Below are 23,084 nucleotides of genomic sequence, written 5' to 3' on the forward strand. Positions count from 1 at the left end.
TCACAGTTTTTGGGGAAGGGAATCAAACCTATGTATTGAAAAAGGAACAGGGACAGACATTTGGCACAGTGGTTAAGATGCCATTCGGGGCACCTGCATCCCATATGGGAGTGTAGTTGCAGTCCTAGCTCCTCCACTTCTGCTCTGGCTTCCTGCTAACATGTACCCTGGGAGGCAGCAGCTGTCCCTGCCGCCCATGTGAGAGACTTGAAATGAGTCGGGTTCCTGGCTTCTGCCTGCCATAGCCCTTGCTGTTGTGGACATTTAGAGAGTAAACCAGCAGGTGGAAAGTATCTCACTCTCTGAATCTCTACCCCCCTTCAAATAAAAATGATGAAAGAAAATTTCTTTAAAATTTGAACAATAGCCAGGTGATTTCCGCGTGCATCAGGGTGGGGACCCCTCATTTAGCGTGAACCCTTTTCAGTGAGAATTCTCCGTAGCTGATACCGTTTACTAGTCATCCGCTCGCCTCAAGAGGCACGTGACATCCTTCAGCTATGGCTGGCAGTGCTGAATCACCAGAATCGCTTGGTCAGTGTGGATGTACTAGCTCTTTCCATGTGATGTACTGGATGTACTAGCTCTCTCTCTAATGCCGCCGGTGAGGTGTGTGTCACATCCTTTCTAATGGCCACATGGCAATACCTTGGCTGTACAAGTTACTCAGCTTCCTTTCATGGGAGTGTAGTTGTTTCCATTCTCAGCTGTAACCATCAGTCTCTGTGTCTGTGGTTTACACATTCATGAATTCAGCCTCCTGAGGTTCACAGATATTTAGGGAGAAATTGCATTTGTGCTGAACATGTAGAGATTTTTTTTTCTTGTCATTATTCCCTAAACAATACTATATAGCAATTATTTGTACAGGCTTTTCATTGTTTGAGTATTATAAATAATCTAGAGGTGATGCAGAGTTTGTAGGTTCTGTACAGATACTACACCATTTCATCTAAGGGACTTGAGTGTCTGCAGATTTTGATATCCACAGTGTTCCCGAAACCTGTCCCCTGCAGACACTTAGGAATGGCTATGTCGCATAATACCAAGGACATCAGTATACGTGTATTTGATGACATGCCTACCTAGTTATTTTCTTAGGTAGATTTTGAGAAGAACACTTGTGAACATAAGAGCTGGACACAATTAAAATTTTGGTTCACACTGCCACTGATATATTTCTTCCCATCTTGTTATTTTCTGCTCCCTTCAGGAGTTCACACACAAAATGGTTTGTACTCCATCAATCTATGTCTGCAGAACCCCCCAGACTAAAATTATTGAAAGTGACTTGATAATCACCGTCATTGTTCTCATGTCCTTTTCCTGGTTTTTGGTGTTTGGGTCACTTTTGATTGAATGTTGAAGACGAGGTAAATAATTCTTTCAATCTAGGCATACCTCCTCTTCTGTCGGCCACTATGCAAGTGTTGTCAGTCTAGCAAGATCTGGTGGCTGCTGTTGTTACTTTCTATGAGCCCCAGACCTCACAGTCCTCCAGAGGCAGTGGGCTCTGGAGTGTTGATGGGTTTTGCTCCATGACCTGACCTCTCAGCTGTCAGCAAGCCCTGTGTACCTGTGCCAGGGCAATGCCTTGCCATTCTGTTGCCCCTCCCCCAGCAGCAGGCTGCCTTTGCTTTTTACTCCTTGCAAAGCATGAGGCATGGGTGGGCCGGGGGCTCGCCTTTTGTTTTGGCTCAGATTTAGGAAGGTTGTATTCATTCAGGGATTTGGAGATGGAGCCTTGGCTGGGCTCCTGTTCCCGTCCCCTGCCCACAGCAGTCACATTCTGTGTTGTAGGTGTGACGGGTTTTGGGGGGAAGGAGTACCCAGCTTCTTCCCCAGTGGGGGCAGGCTCTGCTTGTGACAGTCCAGGAACTTAGGTGGAGGAGGTCTCTTGCCCCTTCTCAGAGGTAGATGCTATTGCTTTAATGGGTGCCATCTTGAGACTGATGGGAGTGTGGGGTTTAGTCCCCTCTGTCCTCACCATTGCCCACTGGGGAACAGAAGACTTTGGCTTCTGCCTACCTCCTGCATCCCAGTTTGGCTGGGATGGGCAAGTTGCCTCTCTCCTCTGCTTCAGGCTTTTGTCGTAGGTTTTAAGATAAGGGACTAGGAGGGGTGTGGGCATCCATGTCTGCTGCACCAGTGGGGTCTCTCTTGGATCCTTAGCCTTGCCCCCAGTCTTTGGCCAGAACTCCCGGGAGGCCCCAGAAAGAGCCCAGGAGTGGAAGTGAACTCTTAAGAGCAGTCCCACAAGTCCCTGCTTGCTACTGTGGTTTGAGTGTGCCCGCAGAAGTTCAGGCATCAGAGCCATACCTCCTTGCAGTAGTGGCGACAGGGAGAGTTTTGAGAAGTGATTCAGTTATTGAGAGATGGCTACGTTGTCATGGGCATGGCTTTGCTGTAAAAGCCAGCTCCCTGCATTGTGCTTACTGTGTCTGGCTGTGTGATGTCCTCTGCCATGTACAGTGCAGCAAGAAGGTTCTCCCCACATCTGCCATGTGCTTGGACTTCCCAGCTTCCAGTACTGTGAGCTAAACAAACCTGCGTTCTGTATAAGGTGACCCAGTGTGGAGTGTTAGTTACAGCAACAAAAACCAGACTGAGACACTTGCCCTTTAAGAAGTTGTTGAAAGCATAGTGTTTTCTTCCCACTGCCTTTCCTGGCAGCCACTGCCTCCTGGGCTCTGCCAAAGATGCAGTAGTTTGCATGTCCTGTCTGTCTCCAGAAGGGCTCTCATGCTGCTGAATTCCCTCTGTGGCTGGCTGGAGCTGGCTCGTGCTGGTTCAGAGCACTTGGGGCTCTCTTTCCCCAGCGCCCGCATACAGCAGCATAGCGTTGGCCGCTTGAAACTAGCCCTGGAGGGCGTGGGCACGACAGAAAGGCACGTGCTCCCCCGACACCCGCCTGAGAGCCGCTTGTCAACAGCATGCAGGCCGCCTCCACTGCTTCAGCCCCCCTACCTAGCTTAGGACAGTGGCTGTCTGGGATCCAATGAAGAAATGCTTCTGTGATGACCTGGCTTGTTCTTGCTGGTGTGTGAGCAGGGTTCCTGTGAGTGTTCTGCGTCCTGAGCAGAAGTGGAACTGAGTATTTGTGTTCATTGTGGTGACCTGTGATGTCGAACAGCGCATTCAGGTCTGTTAGCCAGGCGAGCTCCCTCTTTATAGAAAGGTGAGGCTGAAGGTGAAACACACAATGGATCAGCTACGTTAGGAAGAGGAAGGACTCCAGAGACATCAGGAGGAGCTGGGAGATAAAAAGACAAGGAAGCCATGTTCTCTGTGAATACAGTACAGTCCCCAAGGGAGTCTGACATCCTCTGTGTTAAGAGAGCCTAAGAGGAAAACTCAGAACCTTGGCAATCTTCTGTTCTCAGTCCCAGAGGGAACGTTTGGCCTTGACTCGAACCATACGGTGAGTCTCTCGGGTCCGCACCCCCGCTGGCCTGCAGCTCCATGCGGCCGCCGGGAGAAGTGGGAGTGCAGACGCTGTGGAAACTAATTGCCTTCTCGGGATGCCTAATGGGCCCTCAGGCAGGCTCTTGTAAATGGATGAACTTGGGACATCTGCTGGGGAGTTAACACGTCTGCAGCATGACAAAGACTAATGGGAGTGCATTTACAATTGGCGCAGTTACTTCATGGTGCGGATCTGACCTCGGCTCGGCTCAGCTTGCCTGACACAGGGAGGACAATAGTAAAGTAAGAGCCTGCCTCGGTTTTCTGTGGCAGATGTCTGACCCTGCCCTACTGTTCTTCCTGCCTTACCTCAGCCTACCCAGAGTAGGTTCAAGGACTACAGATTTATCATTATCTCAAGCAAACATTAGGCATTCAAATATGTTGTCACAAAAATAAGCCCTTGCAGCTCCAGTTAGAATGACCTTCGTGTGTTACTGTGCCATTGTTCTCCTCCTCAGCAAGAAGCATCCAGAGTGATCTGTGTCCCTTCACAGCTCTGAGGTAGCTTTTCCATCAGCTGTGTCTCAAGTGTACTTAGCCCTCCCTCTCTCCCACTGTGACAGGTATACAATAAAAGGCATCAGGAATCTGATTTTCTATGAACTGCCGACATATCCGCACTTCTACAGTGAGGTCTGTAATATGCTGAGAGCCACCAACAGAGGAGAAGAAGCCACATGGACCTGCACTGTCCTCTACTCCAAGTACGATGCCCAGAGGTTGGCTGCCGTGGTGGGTGTGGAGCGAGCAGCACAGATGCTACAGTCCAAGAAGAACGTCCACCTGTTTATCACCGGAGAAAAATGAGATTGGACAGGACAAGGCACGTGACATGATAGTAACGCCTGTTGTGCTGTGCCAGTTGGCCACTTATCAGTGTAAAAAGGAGAGGGACTGACGCAAGGAACAAGAACCAGGCAACCTCGGTGTCATTTGATCTTCCTTTTCAGGTCAAGTGTCCAGAAAAGTTCGGTGTAAACCAGATTTTGGTAACTCACATCTCAGAGTTCACAGGAGTCTAGAAGGACTCCGAGGGGTCAAGTGGAGGGAAATCTCTGCTTGTGGACCTTGTTTCCTTTTACTATGATTTTATTTTGAGTTTATTGTACTTGGTAAATTCTTTCAGATTGTGTCTATGATTCTTTCTTTTTTTCTTTCTTTCTCTCTCTTTTTTTTTTTGACAAGCAGAGTTAGACAGTGAGAGAGAGAGACAGAGAGAAAGGTCTTTCTTCCATTGGTTGTTCACCCCCCAAATAGCTGCTATAGCCTGGTCTCCCATGCAGGTGCAGGGCCCAAACACTTGGGTCATCCTCCACTGCCTTCCTGGGCCATATCAGAGAGCTGGACAGAATCCAGTGCCCCAATCCGGATTAGAACCCGGGGTGCCGGCACTGCAGGCGGAGGATTAGCCTAGTGAGCCGCGGCGCCGGCCAATACTTTCTTAAAGTAACGTGTAGTCTGTGTGAACTGGTTATAATAAATTAGAATACTTCCGCCACTGCGTGTCATCTTGATTTTGGATGGCACAAGTTTTGTGAAAGTGACTTTTCCCCAGCCAAACTTGTTTTAAACTTTAAATGCTGGGGCCGGCGCTGTGGCAAAGTAAGCTAAGACTCCACCTGAGGTGCCGGCTTCCCACATGAGCACCAGTTCATGTCCTGGCTGCTCCTCTTCCTATCCAGCTCTCTGTTAATGGAGATTGGCCCAGGTGCTTGGGCCTCTGCACCCATGTGGGAGACCCAGAGGAATCTCCTGGCTTCTGGCATTGGATAGGCCCAGCTCTGCCATTGCAGCTGTTTGGGGAGAGAACCAACGAATGAAAGACCTTTCTGTCTCCCTCTCTGTCTGTAACTCTGCTAACTCTACCTTTCAAATAAATAAATAAATCTTAAAAAAAAAAAAAAAAAAAAAAAACCTTGAAATGCTCTACTTTAATTCAACCTAGAAAAGTGCATTCATTCACTGATCTTGAATTCGTCATTGAAATCGTGTTAATATAAAACAATGTTCATTTCTGCTGTTTCAAGAAATAATTTTGTGGAAGCTTGGTGTTAAATATCTGTTTTCAGCATCAGTGTCTTTGTCGTGACTATAGTCATGGAAAGGAAATTGCATTTTCTTAGCATTCTTTTTTTTTTTTTTTTAAAGATTTATTTATTTGAAAGCCAGAGTTACACAGAGAGAGGAGAGGTAGAGAGAGAGAGGGGTCTTCCATCTGATGGTTCACTCCCCAATTGGCCGCAATGGCCAGAGCTGCACCCATCTGAAGCCAGGAGCCAGGAGCCAGGAGCTTCTTCAGGGTCTCCCACGTGGGTGCAGGGGCCCAAGGACTTGGGCCATCTTCCACTGCTTTCCCAGGCCACAGCAGAGAGCAACTGGGATTCTAACCGGCACCCATATGGGATGCTGTTGCTTCAGGCCAGGGCGTTAACCCGCTGCGCTGGCCCCTTTTCTTAGCATTCTTATGAAAAGTTACAAGCACAGAACCTGAACCATTTGAGAGAAAGCTGCCAGCTCAGTGTATCTGTCACATCCATATGCTTCAGTCAGTGTTTCCTATAAACAGGGACATTGATCTGTGTAACCACAAAGTGAAGATCAAAATAGGGAAATGACTTTTCATACACATTACCACCCAGTCCTTGGGCCCCATTCAGATTTTGCCAGATGATCCGGTACTGTCCTTTATAGCAAATGACCTGTTGCTTTCAGTTACTCCATCTGTTTTTGTGTCCTTCATTCTCAGACAGTACTTCAGCTGTTTGCTCAGCCTTCTTGGCCTTGATACCTTTGAGGATTACAGGCCACCTATTTATGGTTTTTTTCATTCCTTCCTTCTGCTTTTCCTTTCCTTTCCTTCCTCTTCCCCTTGCCTTTTCCTTCCTTTTCCCTTTCCTTTCCTTACCTTTACCCTTACCCTTACCCTTCTTATTTATTTGTCTGAAAGGTAGAGTGACCCAGAGAGAAAGATCTTCCATCTGCTGGTTCACTCCCTAAATGGCCACAACAGCTGAAGGCTGGGCCAGGCTGAAGCCATTAGCCAGGAACTACATCTGGATCTCCCATCTGGGTTGCAGGGACTCGAGTATTTCAGCCATCATCTGCCTATACATTAGTAGGGAGCTAGAATAGGAAGCAGAATATCCAGAACTTCAACCAGTGCTCTGATGTGGGATCAGGCCTCCCAGGTGGTGGCTTGACCTGCAGTGCCACAACAGCTGCCCCTTGGTGTTACCTTTTAATTCCATTTCTCCATGAGCTTTCTGAAGGTGTCTCATGTAAGCTGTATCCATGCTACAGAGAACTTTTTTAAAAAATATTTATTTATTTATTTGAAAGAGTTATACAGAGGAGAGACAGAGAGGTCTTCCATCCACTGGTTCACTCCCCAGATGGCTGCAATGGCCCGAGCTGCACCAATCCAAAGCCAGGAGCCAGGAGCTGCTTCTGGGTCTCCCACGTGGATGCAGGTGTCCAAGGACTTGGGCCATCTTCCACTGTTTTCCCAGGCCACAGCAGAGAGCTGGATCGGAAGTGGAGCAGCCGGGACTTGAACTGCTGCCCATATGGGATGCCAGCACTGCAGGTGGTAGCATTACCTATTACACCACACGCCAACACGGCCCCATAAAGAACTTTTTGTATCTCTAAATGTGCCCTTTGATGGTAGGCATATTTGTGCTGCTGTTTACTGTGGAATCTGTATATTATGAGAGAAGAAATGAGTTTATTTTTCTAGAAATGGGAACAGAGGGGCATCCCTGTGAATTGTAGCTCATCAATATTTTCGATATCACCATTCACAGGACTCCCAAATCTCCAGCTTCTTTGACTCCTCACTTTGTGTGAACCTGGGATTCAAGTCAATGTAGCCTCAGAAATATGTATTCTATTAAACATTCCTTGTGATTTTTATGCTGGCCTAGAGCCAGACCCAGCCAACTGCTTCTTGCGTGCAGAGAATACTGAGGATTTGGTGGGAGCAAGTGGTATTGCTTGGTTCCTGGCTCAACACGTGGGAAAAAGGTAGAGCCGCTGCGGGTGGCTCTGCCTCCTGAGTGTATTGCAAGGGGTTGGATGTTGAATGGTTTTACTGAAAGGTGTCTTCACATCTAGTGTCTCACATAATGGAGAGGAGAGGAGAGGCTGCTGGACTGTGGCTGACAGTGCATGAACTGAGAGTGCACACTACCCTGATATTTCTTAGGAAAGCCTTTTGGTTAAAGGAAGTGCCTGGATAGTGACCGTAGAAAGTACACAGAGGGCGCTGCTCATCCTGGGAAGAAGCAGAATTACAAACTCTTCTTTTCCAAGAGTAGTAACAACAAACTTAGCACTTTGCTTTTGGAGGGAGAAGCTCTGACTCATGACTGTGTCTCACACCTGGCTGCACCATGTGCGGTATTCAGAAACAAGAGCAGACTGAGCTGGGAACCAGCGGCAGCCGCACAGCCCTCTGCTACCTTCTGGAGGCCGAAGATTGCAGATGGCCCAGCAGGGGTGGAGAGTGTGTTCCACCACTCCCCCCACCCCACAGGTGCAAAGGGGGCTTGTGAAGGCTCTCAGCCCTGATTGTGCCCTCCAGGGGCAGGGAACCAGGCTGTGGGGGCAGAGAGGAAGAGGCGGATGGGGCCAACCCCCGCTGGCTGCCTCTGCCCAGCCCTCCCAAGGCCGGGTGCACAGACCTCAAGGCCAGCCAAGTACAGATTTAATGAAGTCTAGGGTCAAGATGACCGAAAGCTGGGGTTGGGGGGCACGCACTGGAGGTGCTTTATGATTATCTGAAAGACCTCATTGTGCAGCCTGCAGGTGGCTGCGAGGAGCCAGGAGCTTGCCGAAGAGGCAGGCACTGCTCCTTTTGGGCCTGTCCTGCTGGGGGTGGGGCCTTTACAGCTAGCTTCCCTTGCTCTTTCCTGTACTCTCTCCAAGGGGTATAGCAGTTATCTCCATTACCACATTTCCATTCCAGAGTTCTCATTTAGAAAAAAGAAAAAATCATCTTGTTTTTGAAAGCATTATGGGAAGCCTGCCTATGTGGAATTCTAAAAGGATTTCAGGTAGCTTCTAGAGAGTCAGTGAATCAAAATTGATGTGTTATTTGGGAGGTGGGCCTGGCCGTTCCCGCCCATGTGGGTGCCACCATGTTCAGCTGACAGGAGGACGTGTGTTTTCTAAACACTTGCTTTTCTTCCTCCTATTGCGAAAGCTGCATGCAGGTGCCTTCCCCCCCACCTCCCAACCACCCCCCTAAACAGACAAATTTGTGTTGCTTCTGTTTCCCTGCCCATCTCGGGAAGGGGTTGCTTCTGTTCACAGCGCACGCACCCCAGCCAGAATCCTGGGAGGAGACAGAACAAAGGGGCTGCCACGGGGCTTGTTTACGCTGCACAGAGAAATCTCAGCCTGCCTGTGTGGGCAGCTCAACCCAGGTGTGCCCTTGCCGTGAGGAGAAGCCCCTCGACTTGCTTGTCGTCCTCATGGGCCCTCACAGGTGAGGGCTGGCACGTTCCTGGCCGAGCTGTCCCAGTCTTCAGTCCTGGGGGCTCTGCAGCTGGCTGGGACCAGGTGGGGACCGTGGTTCAGGCTGGCAGAGCGGGAGGGAAGGCAGTCTGCCGCTTGAATGATCTGGAAGCCGTGCTGAGTTCCTGCCCATCTGTTCTCCCAGCTGAGCCAAGGCCAAAGCTGTCTACCTTTTGCCAACCCAGGGAGTGACAGGGAGCAGCATCACACAGGCATCCGCCCCGGTGTCCTGCAGCCGTGGTCCTCGCTGGCCTCAACAGCCCCTCACCTGCCAGTGTGACTCCCCGGGGAGAGGCAGCCCTGGGGTCCCAGCCGCTTTTTGTCCACAGATGTTCTTGAGTTCCCTGTCTTTGGGGCCTCTTAACTTTTCAAAGCCAGCACTGAGCTGGTTGTTGGGAGCACCGTTGTCACTGACACAGTGGCTCGTGTCCTCACAGCCACTTCACGTTTTTCTGACCTTTACAGAGTAGGGAATAAGCCCTGCTTTCCTCCAGTGAGGTACAGGTGGAAGATGCTGCAGTGGTTGTACTCTCACCTAACTTTCTGTGCCAACCTTGGACTTCAAGGGCCTGACTACCTCTTGTTCTTCCCCGGTCCCCTGCCTGGAACAAGCGAGTGAGGGCTGCAGTTCCCCCAGGGTGGCAGCTACGCATGAAGATGCCTGGCACAGAGACAGAGCACCCTGGCTCTGGAGCGGCTCTTCCCACCTGGCGGGCCTCCCTTTGCATACCTGTAATGTGCGCACACAAACCCCTAATTGTTGAAGCCACTGGGGCCGGCCCCTATTAGCAAGTCCTAGCTGATACTGAAGACAGAAATGGCATCCCAGACTCCTGAAGGCCGAAGACACTGCCTGCTCTTTCTTCCGTCCACTGCAAGCATCCATGGCAGGACTGGACTCTAGAGCTGAAGCTGCACGGGCCTGTTTGGTGGCAATGAGGAGTGAGCACTAATGAATCTGCTGTCACTTCTTTTAAAAAATTTTATTTACTTATTACTTGGAAGAGTTACAGAGAAAGGGAGAGAGACAGAGAGTGTCTTGGCATCTGCTGGTTTACTTTCCAAATGGCTGCAACAGCCAGGGCGTAGCCAGGCCAAAATCGGGAGCCTGGAACTCCATCTGGGTCTCCCACGTCGGTGGCAGGGGCCCAAGCACTTGGGCCATCTTCCTGTTTTACCATACTCATTATCAGGGAGCTGGATCAGAAGTGGAACAGCAGCAACTTGAACCAAGGCTCACATGGGATGCTGGAATCGCAGGCAGTGTCTTAACCCACTGCGTCACAACACTGCCCCCTGTGCTGTCACTTCTGACAGCTCCAGTCCACACCGGATCCATGAGAGTGACACAAGTGGGACAAGTGTCTTAGGTTTATGGAAGCAATCATAGTAGCACAAAAGTAATTGGCAAAGAAATCGACTTATCTCAGAGCTGCTGGCCATCTGCTCTTCATCTCTTCTATTAAGTTTCAAGGCAAAATCAGAACAAATCAGAATCCCCAAATAGGTAGGAACTTGGCGGTCTTGTGAGCCAGTCTGCCACTTGACTCGTGATCATTTCTGAGCGGTGCCTTCTGTGGTGGGTGCTCACTGTGGCTCTTCCAAGAAGCTCTGTCTTTTGACGATGCTGTCAAACGTCCATCCATGAGTCCCGGCTCTGAGGCTGAAGCTCCACAGCGCGGATCTTCCACTTGTTACCTCTCAACTGCTTGATGACATCTGTGCGGCTCCTCTTCTCCAGGCCAGTCAGCCTTACTTCCTTCAACTTTTTTTTTTTTCCCTGAAAAATTTTGTAGTTTTATTTTAAAAGCATCCTGTGCTCATTCAGTAAAGAAAAGTGAAAAGAAATCAACTACACCTTATTGGGTGATAATGATGATGAATGTCTTGCTAGGTTTTCTCCCAGAATCCTTTCTGCATGAATAATCATAGCCAACAGTTTTTATACAAATGCAGACTTGCATAAAAGGTGGTTTTGTTAGTAATCTGCCTGGTTCATAAGTAAGTTCATCCTCACGCCCATTTAAGGTGGGACAGATTGTTCTCCATCTCCATTCTGCAGAGGGGGACGATACAGATATGAAGTCACTACCCGGTGGGCAGCAGGGCCAGGATTTGAGCTCGGTGGCGTGACCTCGAGAACCTAGACTGTTCACTAGATTATTACTTCTCCAAAACCAGAAAACAGCGCTCAATAAATAAATAGCTGCTCTTACTAATGTTATAACCCATGCCAGAGGCAAATCTGAATTGTCAAGCTCTTAAAGAGTAGTGGAAGTTGTAAAATTTTGTTGTGAAGGGTTGTTGCAAACATGGAGGTGTGCTGTGTGCTGCATGTGACATTCTAAAGGGGAATGTGTGTTTCTGAAAAGCTCCATGTTTTACTTAGTATGGGATGATTGGAGGCTTAGTGTTTTTGTTTTGTTTTTTTTTTAAAGATTTATTTTACTTGAAAGTCAGCGTTACACAGAGAGAGAAGGAGAGGCAGAGAAAGAAAGAGGTCTTCCATCCAATGGTTCACTCCCCAGCTGGCTGACACGGCGGAGCTGCGCCAATCTAAAGCCAGGAACCAGGAGCTGCTTCTGGATTTCCCACACGGGTACAGGGGCCCAAGGACTTGGGCCATCTTCTACTGCTTTTCCAGGCCATAGCAGAGAGCTGGAATGGAAGTGGAGCAGCCGGGTCTCGAACCGGCATCCATATGGGGTGCCAGCGCTTCAGGTCAGGGCGTTAACCCACTGTGCCACAGCACCTGCCCGTGGTTTTAAGTCCTTTGCTGCCCTGTTTAATCCTGGATCCATTGAGATTTCCCATGAGAAATGCAATTCTTAATATCAGTACAAAAAAAAATTAAGAAGATGTAATTTCTACAAGCCAGTGGACACAGAGGTGTAGCCTAACAGTAGTTAAGGTCTTGGGCCCTGGGGCCGAGCTGCCTGGGTTACATCTGTGCTTTGCTGCTTCCTAGCTGTGTGACTTTTGGCAAGTTCCCTGAACTCTGTGCCTCCACTGCCATCTGAAAAATCAGGATGCTGGGCCGGCGCCGCGGCTCACTAGGCTAATCCTCCGCCTAGTGGCACCGGCACACCAGGTTCTAGTCCTGGTCGGGGCGCTGGATTCTGTCCCGGTTGCCCCTCTTCCAGGCCAGCTCTCTGCTGTGGCCCGGGAGTGCAGTGGAGGATGGCCCAAGTGCTTGGGCCCTGCACCCGCATGGGAGACCAGGAGAAGCACCTGGCTCCTGGTTCCTGTCTTCGGATAGGCGCGGTGCGGCAGCCATTGGAGGGTGAACCAATGGAAAAAGGAAAACCTTTCTCTCTCTCCCTCCCTCCCTCCCTCTCTCTCTCATTGTCTCATTGTCCACTCCTCCTGTAAAAAAAAAAAAAAAAAAAAAAAAAAAGAAAAGAAAAAAAAAAGAAAAATCAGGATGGTAATAATAATATGTAAGTTTAATAATTAAGTGGCTTAATCTATGCAGGGCACCTGTACCTGGCACACAATGAGGGCTCAATGAATCTTGGTCTTATATACAGACGTTCCATTTCATTGTACAAGCTAAAAAAAAAGTCTTAGGGCATTTGATTGGTATTGGTATTTCAGATTATTATTACTTATATGCCTCATATTATTCAAGAGAAGGAAAAAGCATCTTGAGAGAAAGTGCTTCAGAAAATAACAAGATTTTACTCTGAAATCCCAATGCTTTGAGGAAGCTTGAGGTTTTTTGTGCGTTAGGAACACCAGGTGGCGCTGTGAACAAGTGGGTAGAGTAGCAGGGTCCTCACTTCCTTCCAGGTGCCTGGGGCTGGGGCTGCCTGTGCCTAACAGCTCGCAGAGCTAGAGAAGCCCCAGGGACCCAGATCTGTTATTTGTTTGTTTATTTTCACAACTTCGACGTGTAGGAAATGAAGAACGTCAAGCACAGTTACAAAGCTTGTGATGTAATTCAATTATTTGTGTTTAAAAACTAGCATCTTATGAATCCATAGACAGCATGTTTATTTCAGAAAATAATTCTTATAGAGTACTGAATAAGAAATAGAAATCTTTAATTGGTGTTGTGACATAAACTCAAAAATATTTTTTAAAAAACCGTCAATACAAGGTCAGAATTATAAGACATTTATGAATAACCTCATTGGAGTTCTGACCAAATTCACATATGTGAGGCCCAGTCAAATGGCTCATTGATTGCTCCCTACCAAGCTCTGGGTACACCCTTTCTGCAGAGACAAGACTGGCCAAAGATCCCTTAGAATTCTGGTTTCTTTCCTTTTTTTTTTTTTTTTAAAGACATTTATTTATTTCATAGGCAAAGTGACAGAGTCCACTGGTTCATTCCCCAAATGCGTGCAATAACCAGGACTGAGTCATGCCAAAGCCAGGAGTCAGGAACTCCATCTGGGTCTCCCGTGGGGGTGGCAAGAACCAAGCCTGTAGGCCATCATCAGCTTCCTCTCAGGCACATTAGCAAGAAGCTGGGTGGGAAGCAGAGCAGCCAGGACTCAGACCTGTTATGAGACGCTGTGTCTGAAGCAGCAGCTTACCCTGCTGTGCCACAGTGCCTGCCCCACAATTCTGGTTTCTCGTCTAAACCTTCATTCCAGAAGGGTTAGGGTTTTTCCTTACAGTGGGACATTTTCTCTACAGGGTACTTAACCTACGTGCTTACCCATCCACTTCTCCCAGGCCTCCCTTGTCACTTGCTCCCTTCTTCAGACTATTCCCCTGCTGTACCTGCACCAAGGAGCATGTGCTCCTGACACTGCTTTCCTCTCTGATCCCCTTCTAGAGCAGTATTTCTATGGCCAAAAACCATCAAGAAACCACAGGGAAACATCACTGAATTAATATTTACTGAACAGCTGTGCTGGGCCAGGAACTGCCTGGGTGCTTCACGGATGTCATCTGACAGCCCAGCCAGGGTCCATCACAACAGATGCTCAGAGGTGTTGAGCAAGGCCCCCAGAGTTAAACAGCTGTTTAGTGACCAACGCTGTGTTTTTCCCCCTATAATCTACGTGATTGACTGCCACTCGGTTGGAAATGCATCCTCAAGGAGCATCTCCCTTTGCACCTGTGCCTGTGCCGTGGCAGTTTTCTCAGCACCCTGTCCCCTGTGGGAGCTTGTCTCTGACTTCTTTCCCACTGCTTTGTTGTGATCAAGCCTTCATCAGTCTCCTGTTGGCACAACCCAAGCTTTGCAAACTTTCAACCTCAGCATGGAATGTTAGCTTCGCCATTCCCTGGGTACGTGGCCCTTGGGAGTTGCTTCCCTCTGTCCTACTCAGTTCCCCTGTTTGTAAGGTAGATGTTGTGATGTCTTTCTTGGGGCTGGGGGCCAGTATTGCAAGCCTGGAGTGAAATTACACGGATATATGTTAGAGCTCATGAGAGCACCCAGATCTCTCTGCTCCCTGGGCCTCCCCATTGATTATTCATTCCACAAATGTGTACAGAGCACCCATGATGTGCCAGGGATTATTTAGGCACTTAGGACACTGCAGTGAGTGAGACAGACACACTTCACACTTACTGCACTCAGAGTGCTTGGGCGAGACACAAAAGAAACCATTAGGGGACTGGCGCTGTGGTGCAGCAGATAAAGCCACCACCTGCAGTGTTGGCATCCCATATGGGCGCCAGTTCGAGTCTTGGCTGCTCCACTTCAGATCCACCTCTCTGCTGTGGCCTGGGAAAGTCCTTGGGCCCCTGCACCCATGTGGGAGACCCGGAAGAAACTCCTGGCTTCAGATCAGCACAGCTTTGGCTGTATAGCCATTTGGGGAGTGAACCAGTGGATAGAAGACCTCTCTCTCCCTCTCTTTTTCTTTGCCTCTGTAATTCTGCCTTTCAAATAAATAAATAAATCTTAAAAAAAAAAAAGAAACCATTAGATGCTAGATAAAAGTATAATTTCAGAGGTAAGGCAGGGCTGGAGAAGACAGTTCTTTGGCCATCCTGTTCCCTTTACCTAGAATGCCCAGTTTGGTAGAATGGTCACTTCTACCCAACTGAACTCGTCCTTTCCTTTCAAGGACCCCTCCAGCACTGATCCTGTGAAGTCACCCCATTTCTCAGTCTTGCCCTCTTCCACACTTGCCCATCAGCCGGGTCTACCTGTGAGGCTGACACACCCTCTTCCTTACTCAGTGTTGTATTGTCCACCCCACTGTCCACCCTTAGGAGAGCTCCTCAAACATACTGCAGAGCAAAAGTGACGCCATCACTCCAACTACCTGACAGTCCACTATGCAATGGGCAAAGCCTCGGGGTGGGCATGGAGAGGGCAGAGAAGAGGACAGGCATCTGGTACCTCCAGAAGGGGACGAGGGAACAGACTCCTGGATAAATAAAATGAAGCACCCAGACAAGGGGTGTGTGTGTGTGTGTGTGTGTGTGTGAGAGAGAGAGAGAGAGAGAAAGAGAGAGAGGCAGGAACGAAGGCTGACAGAGGGGGAAAACCCAAGTTTTCTGGCTGGACAAAAGCCCAAGAAGGATTCCTGCAGGAGGCTGGATTTCTGGGAGCCACTTGAACAAAGGCATCTTGCACAACAAGGGCACACAGAGCTGAGCAAAGCCACCTGGCCCTCAGCGATTCTGATGAGGCCTCTGCCACCTGTGCCCCCTGCTGCAGTGCCCCAGTAACAGCCATCCTTTTTGATGGGATACTCAGAGTTTGCATGCAGCTTCTCCCTGGGTTTCTAATCATTTCCCAGAGGTGGCCACCCTGCAGCCTGGACCATGTTTGATTTGTGGCCTCACCACCCGCAGTCCCAACTCAGTGAGGGGTGGGCAGGAAGGGAATGGCTGTGTGATACCAGCTGGACGCTTCCCAGCCCCTGTGGGTGATAAGCGAGATTTCCTGGCCTTTCGCTCTTAGGAAGGCTGGGTGGAGACTGCGGAAGAGTTGTGCTCAGTAACTTGAGGCTCCTGGGCACAGGGAGGAATCTAACCCGGCAGCCAGCCTCCGTAGAGCTGCCACATGCCCCACAGCAGCCCGGAACCAGGACAGAATTCCAGCTGTACCAGTAGGGAAATCCTCCAAGAGATTGTGTGCCTTCCTCCCGTGGAAGTAAATCCAGGTGGCTTTCTGGGATACTGATGTATCCTTCACTCTGGTTTTATGGCTATAGATGTCCCCATACATTTCCACCAACATGGTTGTCATGTGGAGCATTAGGAGGAGAGGTTAAGCTACATCTTCCAGTCCAGGGGAAGCTGCAGGATTGTCTTGGAAGTAGAGGACATTGAGACTAGGGGGTGGAGGAGAGGGGACAGAAGCAGTAAGAGTTCCAAGGGCTTCTGCTAGACCAGGAAGGGTGCTGCCAAGACTCCATGCTCCAGCATGGCACAGAAGCAAGAAAGTTTGTGGAAGGGCCCAGTGTTGTGGTGCAGTGAGTTGATCCACTGCCTGCAACACTGGCATCCCCCATGAGTGCTGGTTCAAGTCCCAGGTGCTCTGCTTCCAGTCTAGCTTCTTGCTAATGCACCTGGGAAAGCAGCAGAAGTTGGTCCAAGTCCTTGGGTCCCTGCCACCCATAAGGGAGATCTGGATGGAATTCCTGGCTCCTGGCTTCCCCTGGCCCAGACCCGGGGAGTGAACCAGCTCGTGCTCTCTCTCCCTTTCTCCCTCTCTCTGTTATTCTGCCTTCCAAATTAAATAAATAAATAAATAAATAAATCTTTAAAGAAAAAAAGAGTTCACTGAAGTTTGGATGAAGATCCAGAAGGCCTCCCCTGAATGTCAGAGGCCCCATACACCTCCAGGACCTTTGCACAGATCTAGAAGGGGCAGCCTCAGTCATAATGCAGATTGGGTTTCTGGGTAACTAGGAAAAGATGAGGTACAAATCTGATTAGATCTGTTTTAAGGAAATAAAATTAAGAAGCGGGCATTTAGCCTAGCAGTTAAGAGGCCCACATCCCACGTTGATAGCCCATGTCAGAGCGCCTAAGCTTGATTCCTGGCTACAGCTCCTGACCCCAGCTTCCTGGGAGGCAGTGGTGATGCCTCAAGTACATCCACCTGGGAGACCTGGAGTGCGTTCCTGGCTCTGGGCTTTAGTTCTGACCCAACTTCGCCATTGCAGACATTTGACAGGTGATAAGCAGATGGGAGCTCGCTCTGTCCATTTCTGTCTCTGCCTCTCGAAGTAATTAATTAAAACAAATTTTAAAAATGAAATGAAAAGTGATACTACTTATAGACTCCTAAGTTGCACAGAGCAGAATGCTCACTCGAATCAAAATATTCTCCCAGCACCCGTGACACTTGCTGAGTCATCAGTTGGGCAGAGCTGGGAAGCAAGACCCCAGGCAGGGGCCCTCGGCCTTCTGAAGGCATGAGCTGGAGGACTGTGGTGAGCCACGGACATCTGGAATGACGTAGTCTAGCTCAAGGGCTGCCATAACCCAGTGCTGCAGCCTGGATGGCTTCGACAATCAGAATTCATTCTCAGTTCTGGAGTCCAAGAGTCCGAGACCAACATGGTAGTAAAATGGTTTTCCCGAAGCTCTCTCCTTGCCTGTGGATGGCCATCTCTCCCTGTGTCTCCTTCTGGTCCTCCATCTGTGCCCGGGTCTTAATCTCCTCTTCGTATTGGATTAGGGTTCACCCTGATGACCTCATGTTATTTTAAATGCTTTTGAATGGCTCTGCCTCCATCTACTTCCTGAGATTCCCTATTCTGGATCTTCCTGTGAATTGAATGATGTAGCATGTGGTCTTCATGACTGGCCTCTTTCATGTAGCGTGATGTGTTCTTCCATGCGATAGCCTCTACCAAGATGGCGTTCTCTTCTTGTGACCCAGTCACCCTCCACCTATGCATAGGACTCATTTTGTCAGTTGGTGAATGCTGGCTTGTTTCTGCCTCTTGCTATTAGGAACGACCCTGGTACAAACATTCAGGGACGGGTTTCTGTGTGGACAGGTGCTTTCATTTCTTCTGGGATAGAGGTGGAATTTCTGATTCCTTTGATAACTCCATGTTTCACCATTTGAGGACTTGCCAGGCTGTTTTCCAAACTGCTGCACCACTTTGTACTCCCACCAGCTGTGCAGGAGGGCTCCGATGTCTTTACATCCTAATCAATACTTGTTACTCTCTGGGCTTTTGATTCTAGCCATCCTAGTGGTGTTGAAATGCTATCTCATTGTGGTTTTGACTTACAACTTCTTGATGACTAATGATGTAAAGCATCTTTTAAAAAATGTTTTAAACTTGTATTTCAAAGGTAGAAAGACAGATGTAGAGAGACTTTTTATTTGCTGGTTCACTCCCCAAATGTCCACAACAGCCAGGCTGGACCAGGCTGAAACCAGGAGCCTGGAACTCACTCTGGCTCTCCGATATGGGTGGCAGAGACTCAAGTATTTGAGCCATCACGTGATGCCTCCCAGGCTGCACATCAGCAGGAAGGTGAATCGGGAATGGAGGAGCCAGGACTCAAACCAGGACTCTGATACGAGATGCTGGTGTCTCAAGCAGAATTCTAACTAGTGTGCCCAACACTCACCGCGGGCTTCTTTCCATGTGCTTTATTGATATGTATGTACATCTCTTGTCAGGGCCCCAACTACTTTATGAGGTAGGTAGTCTATATTTTCCATTTCACAGATAGATAAGAAGAATGAGGCGCCAAGGGTCAAAGTGACCTACCTAAGGTATGCAGCCAGTGAGATTCAGACCAGACATGAACTTGAGCTATCAGCTTTCATGCTCCTAACCTGAGACCACACTGCCTTTGCATAAAAGAACAAGCAGGTTTGGAACATGGCAGAGCAAGAAGGCAAGGTGGCCAGAGGACTTCTAAGAGGAGGAACAACCGCCCTTCAATTTTGAGCAGTTTCTGTTGCTGCATATAGATCTCCTTACTCTCCACGTGGGAATGGTTATTTTGTAGAAAGCAGGGAAAGGGGCCAAGTTCTTTCATGTTGGGCTAAAGCCAAGGTGAAAATCAGGGGTCAGCCACAAGATGCGGGGCAGAGAACAAGAACTCAGCTGGGGCAGAAAGCTGGAGCCAGTGCTAATAAGATCCTGTAGAGCCCTTAATAATTCACAGAAATGTGGGCAAGAGCTCTCGCTTTTCCATAGTCCAGACTCAAACAGACCTCATCTGGATCCGAAGGGCAGAGAGACCCCCAGCTGGTTTTCATTTCTAATGTAGTTCAGAAGGATGGCTAACTTCGCCCCATCCCCTCTCCCACCTATCCCCAATCCTCTGCCTCATCCATATAGACATACAGGCACCAAAGCCTGTTCTTCCCTCCTTCCCTCTGCAGGTTAACCCTGAGCACTCTGGTCTTTGTTTCTGCTGTTGAAAAGACAGTAAAGTCAACATCATTCCCCACAGTAGTCCTCAAAATGGACCTGTAAGAATTCCGGGAGACAAAAGGACTTCTGTTTAGAAGACTGGCTGCCCTACACTCATCCCAGGAATCTTCTCTCTTTTTCTCCAAGGACTCCCACCCCTGCTTTCAGCACACACACACACACACACACACACACACTCCCTGTCTGGGTTCACTGCCCGACTGCCTGATGATTCTCTCTGATGTGGGCAGCTGAGGTTGCTAGAATGAGGGAATGAGTCTGTGAAGCAGGTTTCTTTTGTGAGTTTCCATTCTGCATTCCCAGCCTCTGTCTGCTTATTTATCGTGAGGGCTGGAGATGGTTTGGGATGATGGACAGTCCTCTGAGGAAGCAATGCCAGAAGCATGATGAGCAGAAATGCTGAACAAGATGCTGGCTGGAGGCGAAATCAATCTCCCAGGCCGATTAGTTTGGGTGAGAGCCAGGAGAGTCTGAAACTCGTTACAGCTCCAGTCGGCTTTCTTGCTACCCTTTTTCCTAGACTCTAAAATAAAATCAGATTAACCTGAGAGCTCAGGGTAGTTAACTGCTCTGTGCATACCGTAGCAGCAACGTCTCAAAGCCGATGACAGAATACAAAGGCACCTGATGCACAACCCCACCCCACCCCCTGCCGCCGGGCTGTAAGTCACTAAGGATAGGGGCCATGACCTTTCTTCTGTCACTTAACAGGTATCCAGCACAATGCTGAGCCCAAAAGGTCTCCAAGGAACTTGTTGAAGTCAACTGGCTTAAAGTAGACATGAATGGGACTTTCAGTTGTTTTTTTTTTTTTTCAAAGATATTTTGTTTAATCTGGCTGCTGAAAATACAAGCCAAAGGAGTCCAGTTCATTATGATGCACACGGAGTGCGATGGATAATTAGGCATGAGCACTTGGCCTGATAGTGAAGACGCCCACCTCCCCTATCAGAGTGCTTCAATTTGATACCCAGCTCTAGCTCCTGACTCCACCTTTCTGCTAAGGTAGGCCCTGGGAGGCAGCGGCCATGGCTCAAGTAACTGGGGCCCTGACACCCATGTGAGAAACCTATATTGAGTGCCCAGCCCAGCCCTGGCTGTTGCAGGCATTTTGGGAATGAACCAATGGATGGTGCCTCTCTCCCTCTCTCTGCTTCTGAAATAAAAAAAATTTTTTTTTGCCAAAAATGGATAATTATAAGTAGGCAAGCCCATGGTGAATTTTGGAGCAGTAGGTTTCCATACAATATTAAAAACAAGGTTCTTATAGATTGTCAAGGATTTGCCTAATTCACTAGTGAGGGATCCAAAGCCAAATCAGAGGAGAATACTAAAAAGACTGTTTTCTATGGTCATTGAGGGTAAGGATAGGAAGTAGGTTTTCATGGGCAGAAAACTAGTTATTGTACTGTGTGGCAGTAATGTCAGTCCCTCTGGGGTTTTATTTTCTATTTTACATAATTTGTTTGCATTTCTTCTGAATAGTCAATTGTAACTTGGAAACCTTCTTAAGCTAACCTTTGACTTGGCAGTGGCTGGGCCCTCATCTTCACTAATTAGTAAGTCTAAGTTACAGCCCCCAGAGCACCACATGAGCCCTAGGTGGGCTTGTTGGACAAGACTACAGCATGATATTAAACGATGCATGTAACAGCTTTGTCTTGTTTTCAAGCTTTGGGTACTTCCTCCTAGCACACAGCTAGGAGATAAGATACTACTTGCCTCCAAAGATCACTAGCCACGAAGCTGGCTCTCAGAAGTGATCGAGTCCAGACTGTAGACCCTGCCTGCTCTTCTTTCCCTTGCTCTTTTGCCATCTTTACCCCTTCTGATGTGTTCTCAGCTCAGTGGAAATGAGCACCCTCACAGAGTGAGCAGACTTAACGCTGACTTACATTAAGTGCTAGATTTATAAGCCAGTGTTTCCTACTAGGAAAGGGTTCTGATTTGTTAAACAAGTGTTTGTTGTCTTTTGCTCTTTCCTTCACAGACCAAAAGCCATTGCTCTGGCTCTCACTCAAGTTTAGTTTGTGCAATGCTATCAGCTCCCCTGAATGTCTTCATCGGCAAGAGGTATCTGACAGCAAGGGAACTGTGTGTTGAGTAACTTGGCACCTGTCCCTGCCCTGTTGAACCAGCATTGACAGGCTCAGCGCTGGAGTGTTGGAGGCTTGACTGTCCACCTCTGAGAAGAGCCCAAATTCACCTCCATGACACTGACAAGCCAGCACGAACAGGTGAGTGGATCAACACTTGTAACCATCACTGGCAGCTGCTCTATCAGCCCGGCATCCAAAACAGCATTTCTCTGAGTCAGCCCCATAGGCTATTCGAATCCCCCAGCCCCTCACCTTCTTCCCTGCAGGTTCTAGAACACCCCAAGGGTACATAGAACAGCCCTGTGGGTCCTCAGTAGCACCCTGTCTTATCTCAGTCCTGCCCGGGCTTGCTGTGCTAAGTTCTATTTTAGGGGTCGCATATGCCTGTGAGGTCACCTGGAAACAGTCACTCACTGATGTCAAAGCCGTGGGACCAGGGCCGCAGAGCCCCATGCTGCCTGAGGCCTGCCACACCCCTGCTGTGGAGCAACTCAGTTCTTCTCTTACTGTAGCCTTTTCTCCCTAGGACCTAGGCAGGTGTGCCTTGTGCCCCGTTGGGTTCCTCTGCTCCTTCACACACCCCCAGACTGCTGCAACCCTACTCTTTGCTCCTGAATAGGAACTGTTTCCTGGGAGGCTCCCAGGAAAGGCCTTTAAGGGGGCCTGTGGCACGATTCTCCAAAAATGCCCACGGCTGTCTGAGACCAAGGTGGACTAAGTTGCTTCATGCAGAGACCCTGTCACTCCTTCAAATGGACATGGGAGAGAACAGGACACCACCCTCTGGCTCTGAGACCGGGCTCACGAATTCTTCCTCAGCAAAGCAGGGAAAGTTTCCTGGCTCCTTCTGGATCAAATCTCCGAAGTCGCTTTTGCCACTCAAGTAGAGAAGAAGGGTAATTCACAAAGAGAAACAGGACAGGAGAGACGTGGAGTCTGGTCTCTGCTGTTCTGAGTCTGGGCAAGTGGTTTCCTCTCCCTGACCTCCATATCTGTATGTATCCGGTGAGAGTGATGCGCTCCATCCAGGGTCAACAAGCTGTTCAGGAAAGAGTCAGATAGTGAACACTTGGCTTTACGGGTCACACGAGTCTCTGTCACAAACACTTGGCTCTGCAGATGTGGTGCAAAAGCAGCCACAAGGAGGCTGTGATGGAAGTCCAATCAACTTTTATTTTTAGAAACAGGAAATGCGGGCTGGTGGTGTGGCACAGCAGGTTAGGCTGCCAGTCGTGACACCAGCATCCCATATCAGAGTGCCATTTCAAGTTCCTGCTGCTCCACTTCCAATCTAGCTTCCTGCTGATGTGCCTGGGAAGTAGCAGAAGACTACTCACATACTTGAGTCTCAGCCACCAACATGGGAGACCCATATGGAGTTCCTGTTTCCTGGCTTTGGCCTCGTCAGCCTTAGCTATTGTAGCCATTGAGGGAATGAATTGGCAGATGGAAGCTCGCTCTCTTTCTCTCACTCTGCCATTCAAATAAATAAATAAATATTTAAGAAAACAATAAATAGGCAATGAACTGGCTTTGGCCTACAAGCCATAGTTTGCTAAACTCAGGTCTAGTTGATCTCCAAAATCCCTTTATATTTCAGAATCTTCCTTTTTTATTTTTATTTTTTTTATTTTTATTTATTTATTTTTTGACAGGCAGA

General features: G+C 48.7%; 1 protein-coding gene across 3 annotated transcripts in view; it reads left to right on the plus strand.

Annotated features, from left to right (window-relative positions):
- The window catches only part of UTP25 (UTP25 small subunit processome component), a 57,977-nt gene that overhangs the window by 23,571 nt on the left and 11,322 nt on the right, over positions 1–23,084 (plus strand). The window contains exon 12 of one of the 3 annotated variants that reach the window (XR_011381417.2): positions 21,316–21,562. Coding sequence is in view for 1 of the 3 variants with exons in the window: in XM_002717536.6 (XP_002717582.3) it covers positions 4,032–4,275 (244 nt within the window). In the remaining 2 variants the exon portion in view is untranslated. Of the gene's footprint in view, positions 1–4,031; positions 5,540–21,315; positions 21,563–23,084 lie in introns of those variants that run through there. The other 2 variants (XR_016219593.1, XM_002717536.6) reach the window with 2 other exon arrangements.

Source organism: Oryctolagus cuniculus, chromosome 13 (genome assembly GCF_051225735.1).
Source record: "Oryctolagus cuniculus isolate XC-2025 breed Fujian yellow rabbit chromosome 13, ASM5122573v1, whole genome shotgun sequence".
NCBI lineage: Eukaryota > Metazoa > Chordata > Mammalia > Lagomorpha > Leporidae > Oryctolagus > Oryctolagus cuniculus.